The sequence below is a fragment of the Otolemur garnettii genome, unplaced genomic scaffold (genome assembly GCF_000181295.1).
Source record: "Otolemur garnettii isolate 467f Iridium unplaced genomic scaffold, OtoGar3 scaffold00225, whole genome shotgun sequence".
Taxonomy (NCBI): Eukaryota; Metazoa; Chordata; class Mammalia; order Primates; family Galagidae; genus Otolemur; species Otolemur garnettii.
In genome coordinates, this window is record NW_003852620.1 from 897944 (window position 1) to 903657 (window position 5714).

The 5714-nt window shown below is 38.5% G+C and overlaps 1 protein-coding gene across 1 annotated transcript in view; it reads left to right on the plus strand.

Annotated features, from left to right (window-relative positions):
- The window catches only part of RNF212B (ring finger protein 212B), a 36134-nt gene that overhangs the window by 548 nt on the left and 29872 nt on the right, over positions 1 to 5714 (plus strand). Inside the window, 2 exon segments of the mRNA XM_023508157.1 lie at positions 26 to 78; positions 437 to 511. Coding sequence (XP_023363925.1) covers positions 26 to 78; positions 437 to 511 — 128 coding nt within the window.

A 5714-nucleotide genomic window follows, 5' to 3' on the forward strand; every position in this document is an offset into this window, starting at 1 on the left:
AATGTTTTCCCCCTTTTCTTCCTAGAAAAATGTACTGTTTGTGGAACTTCCTGCAAGCATCTGGCTCTTTCTGATAATGTAAGTTTTTCTCTCCTTGTCACAAACCATCTCAATCCCATTCCTGGATTGTAGAAAGTATACAAAAAGTAGAGATGATGAATTTTTTAAAAAACACGAAAGAAAAGAAAAGAAACAAACTTACAGATAGCAGTTGTAAAAAGAGGATAAACAACAGAAGAATTTGTGACCACTGTTGTAGAAGCATGAGGGAAGGAGAATTTGGACATAGAATCTACATCTTCTAGAGCAGTGGTGATCTCCCTCTTACTTATGCACAGTGGAAATAACATCAGGTGCATTAGAAATGGTGATTTTGTCAGTACTTTATTTCATTCCACTGTAGATATTCTTACTGTGTGTCTTACTCTCTTCATAGCTAAAACCTCAGGAGAAGATGTTCTTCAAAAGCCCTGTGGAGACAGCTTCGCAGTATTTTAGTCACATCTCCCAGGTATGAGTAACAATAGCAAAGAAAATCAGATTCTCCAGGCAAATTCTAATTGCATCTTATTCCTTTATCAAAGAGTCTATAGATTGCATTTGTAATAGTAGGGAGATATTGAATACTCTCTTTGCTTTTTTCCTTGAGGATGTATCCTCAACCAGTTTTTACTGACCCAGAATCTGTGATAGCCTGTAAAAACCACCCTGTAGCAAACATTTTCCTTTGTACTTCCTAATTCTGCAAAGGAATTTCTAAGACTAAAAGATATTCTAAGGAATGTTACCATCTTTTTCTGCAGATTGATGCATCTTCTAAAAATAGCTTTGAATATATAGGCCTGATTCTGCAAATAATAGATTTGGTGGTTTAACTCTTTTGTTTTGAGCTAGAGTCTCACTTTGTTGCCCTTTAGTAAAGTGCTATGGTATCATAGCTCACAGCAACCTCAAACTCCTGGGCTCAAGCCTTAGCCTTCTGAGTAGCTGGGACTGCAGGCACCTGCCACAATACCTGGCTATTTTTAGAGGTGGGGTCTCGCTCTTGCTCCGGTTGGTCACGAACCTGTGAGCTCAGGCGATCCACCTGCCTGGGCAGGGTGCTAGTATTACAGGGGTGAGCCACCTTACCCAGCCCAGTGGTTTAATTCTTAACCATTGCTGAAAGACCTAGGTTGATGAAGGTATTTCTTGTTTCCCATTCTCATTTTTCAGTAACCTTTCAAGTAATACTTAACTTTTTATTTAGAGTTCACAATGGATTGCTTGAATTTTAAAAAGTATCTTATCATGATGCATCATATGTTGGAATACTATTGACTTGTTCAGGAACAATAGGAATGTAGAGAGAAGGCAGAACAACAATTTGAGAGAGTTCCTGAGATGTAAAAACTTGTTTTCTTCTTTCCCCTCTCCAGTTCTCCACTAAGATTATTTTATAGCCTCCTGGGATTCCTGTCTTGGCATTTCTTGAGATTTTATCACTGTTACCTTTCTGTACTTTTTATTTATTCTTCTGAAAGTATTCCTTTTGTAAACAAGAAAATGATCCTTAGTAATTTTCTGTTTGAAGATAGTAGACTTAATTTTTCTTCAGTATTTTACCCTTCAGTCTTAACTCTGGAGATAGAGTAAGGGGAATTAAGGCTTGTCTTCACCCTGTTGTTAGCTGTTTGGGCAAGCCATCACATTTGAGATACTATGGTTTCCATAATAAGAAGATAAAATCTAGCTGAAACTCAAGGAGAAATGTAAACAAGGTCACATGAGCAATAGAATGAGCAGAACTTTGGTTAATAAATAAACCCAGGGTTAGTTAATGATCAGTAGAGAAATCATAGTAGTCTAAATCCTAACCTGCCTAATCATGAGACCAATTACATATGGTCAAATAACCAAGATAAAATAAATAGAAAGGGCCAGTTAATCATCACTTTAGTGAAGGACCAAATTGATGAAGTCAGCAAAGTCTGAAAATGTGTTTTCCTAATCTGTGAAGCTGATCCAAGTAATACCTAGATTGTTTCATTCAGGCTTCTGCTCAAAACTTCCATCCTTAGTCAGACCTTTACTGATTCGCATCAAATGATAGCCCTAACATTCTCTGCCCCTTACTCTGCTTTATTTTTCTTCATACCTCTTATTTCTAACATCATATTATATATTTGTTTATTGTCTGAATCCTGCACTGGAATGTAAATTCTTTGAAGACAAAGATTTGGTCACTTTTGTTTATTGTTCTCTTTGAATAGTTCTTTATTTTTTTTGAGACAGAGTCTCACTTGGTTACCCGTGGTAGAATGCCATGGCATCTTAGCTCACAGCAACCTCAAACTCTTTGGTTCAAGTGATTCTCTTGCCTCAGCCTTCCAGGTAGGTGAGAGTACAGGCACCCGCCACAGCGCCCAGCTATTTTTTTAGAGATGGGGGTTTTGCCCTTGCTCAGGTTGGTCTCAAACTCGTGAGCTCAGGCAAGCCACCCACTTTGGCCTCCCAAGTTCTAGGATTATAAGCTTGAGTCACCACACCCAGCTAAATAGTTCTTAATAAGTAGTAGGTACTCAAAACATTGTTTTTGAATGAATGAATGTAATATTGCTCTAAATATTTATTTGCATTTTAACCATTCCCAATCTTTGTAATGACCTGACAAAGGAAGTTTTCTGCTGCACTGTATGCCAATAGTTGATCAAGCTGCCTGTTTTGGATTCTTTGCTCACCTCTGGATAATTTTTCTGAGAGACTGGAGAGCCTCATATAGACCTGTTGGCTTTCTTCCATTCCTTGGTCATTCACTGCACCCTTACACACAACTATCCATCTTTCAATTGCATGCCCATGTCATTCCTTCTTTGGTAAAATCCTTCTGTGATTCTTGTAGGCAGTGTCTCACTCTGTCCTTTGTACTCCTGTCCCACATTGCTCTTTATTTTTTTGAGACAGAGTCTCATGCTGTTGCCTTGTCTAGAGTACAGTAGCCTCATCATATAGCTCATTGCAGCCTCAAACTCCTGGGCTCAAGTGATCCTCCCACCTCAGTCTCTGGAATAGCTGGGCCTCAGGTACAAATCACTATACTCAACTAATTTTTTTTATTTTTAGTAGAGACAGGAGTCTTGGTCTTGCTGTGGTTGATCTCAAACTTCTGACCTTGAATAATCCTCCCACCTGGGCCTCCTGGAGTGCTAGGATTACAAACATGACCTTCTGTGCCCAGCCCCACAGTGTTCTTAACTCAGCAAAATATTTTACTCTGAAAAAGTGTTTTATTTGTTCATATGTCTGTATCTGTCACTGACATTGTGTCTGTTTTTCTTTGGTATATACCTAGGAGTCAAATTGTGAGCTTTTCAAAGACAGATATCATCTTTGTATCACTTAATGTCTAATCAGGTATCTAAAACAAATTAGGAGCATGAGAAATATTTGTTAATTGAATGAGTGTATTTTATGGCTGCTTAAGAGAAAGCCTATTCAAGGTAAGATCAGAGAGAGAGGCTTGATCATATAGGTACTTACAGACCATGGTAAGGAGTTTAGCTTTGCTTCTAAGTGCAGTGGAATACCTTTGCAGGGTTTTAAATAAGGAAATGGCATTATTTGATATATAATTTTATTTTATTTTATTTGTTTATTTATTTATCTATTTATTTTTGAGACAGAGCCTCAAGCTGTCCCCCTGGGTAGAGTGCCATGGCATCATAGCTCACAGCAACCTCCAACTCCTGGGCTCATGCGAGTCTCCTGCCTCAGCCTCCCAAGTAGCTGGGACTACAGGCGCCCACCACAGCGCCTGGCCATTTTTTGGTTGCAGCCATCATTGTTGTTTGGCAGGCCCGGGCTGGATTCGAACCCGCCACCTTAGGTGTATGTGGCTGGCGCCTTAGCCGCTTGAGCCACAGGCGCCAAGCCTGATTTATAATTTTAAAAGAGAATCTGAAGAATGGCAAAGTAGTAATATAGGGAAAACTATTGGTATAGAAATCCAAAAAATAAATGCCTGCTAACTTGTAACTTTCTTTCTTTAAACCATTCATACTCCCTCACATGTAATGTGAAATAATCGTACTCATCCTACTCTTTTTTTTTGAGACACAGTCTCACTTTGTCACCCTCAGTAGAGTACTGTGGCATCCTGGCTCACAGAACAACCTCAAACTTTTGGGCTCAAGCAATTCTCTTGCCTCAGCCTCCCAAGTAGCTGGAAGTACAGGCTCCCGCCACCCCTGGCTATTTTTAGAGATGGGGTCTTGCTCTTGCCCAGGCTGGTCTTGAACTTGTGAGTTCATGTCATCCATCCACCTCAGCCTCCCAGAGTGCTAGGATCACAGGTGTGAGCTACTGCACACCCAGCCTTCATTCTACTTCTTGTAAAGATCCAATGAGATGTTTATGAAAGCTATGAGGTACCTTATGAGTTTAAGGAATAATGTGGAAAACTCATAAAAGGTTATGAATGATCATGAACCCACATGAAAATAATTAAAGATCATATAAGTAAAAAGAAGTTTGTATTTTTTATATTATTTTCAAAGAGAAGTAAAAATACCCCATCCACTTTCAGCTTTATTGAGGTACAGTTTACATACTGTAAAATTTATCCTTTTAAAATGAGCAATTCAGTGGTTTTTAATATATTCACTACTCCCTAATTTTAAAGCATTTTCATCACGCCAAAAAGAAACCCTATACTTATTAGCAAGTACTTCCCAAATGCTCCCCACCTTCCCTATCCCCAGGCAATCACTAATTTATTTTCTGTTCCAATGGTTTTGCCTATTCAGGACATTTCATATATATGGAATGATACAATGTGTGGTTGTCTGTGACTGGCTTTTCCTACTAAGCATAAAGTTTTCGGATTTTCATATTGTAACATGTATTAGGACTTCATTAATACTTCATTCCATTTTATGGCCAAATATTATTCCATTATATGGAGAGGTATGCATTTTATTCATCTATTCATCAGTTGATAGACATTTAGGTTATTTCTATTTTTTTACTATGATGAATAGGGCTACTATAGAACATTCATGTATAAGTTTTTATATGGACATATGTTTTCATTTTTCTTGGATATATACCTAAGAATGGACTTGTTGGGTCAAATAGTAACTCTATGTTTAACTTTTTGAGTGAGTGGCAGTGCTACTATACATTCTTAGCGGCTATATTTTTTCCATTCAGGCTGCTATAATGCTTTTGACTGGATAATTTATAAATAATAGAAATTTATTTCTCACAGTTCTGGCATCTGGGAAGTCCAAGATCAGAGTGCCAGCAAGTTCAGTGGTTCATTCTCTGCTTCCAAGGTGCTGCCTTGCTTGCCTCACAAGGCAGAAGAGGCAAACAGCTTCCCTCAAGCTGCTTGTATAATGGCCCTAAGGCCATTCCCTTCACAAGGGCAGAACCCTTATGACCTAATCATCTCTTAAAGTCCCCACCTCTTAATACTTTGCACTGGGGGTCAGGTTTCAACATAGGAATTTTGGGGAGTAAGAAACATTTGGACCATGTATGACCAATAAATATTTCAGGCTTTGTAGCATGCAATCTCTGTTGTAGCCCCTCAACTCTGCTGTTGTAGCATGGAAAGAGCTATAAATAGTATGCAAACAAATGCGTATAGTTGTGTTCCAATAAAACTTTATTTATAGAAATAGCTGGCCATGATAAGTAGTTTGCTACCCCTGGTCTGCTTTATGGTTTTT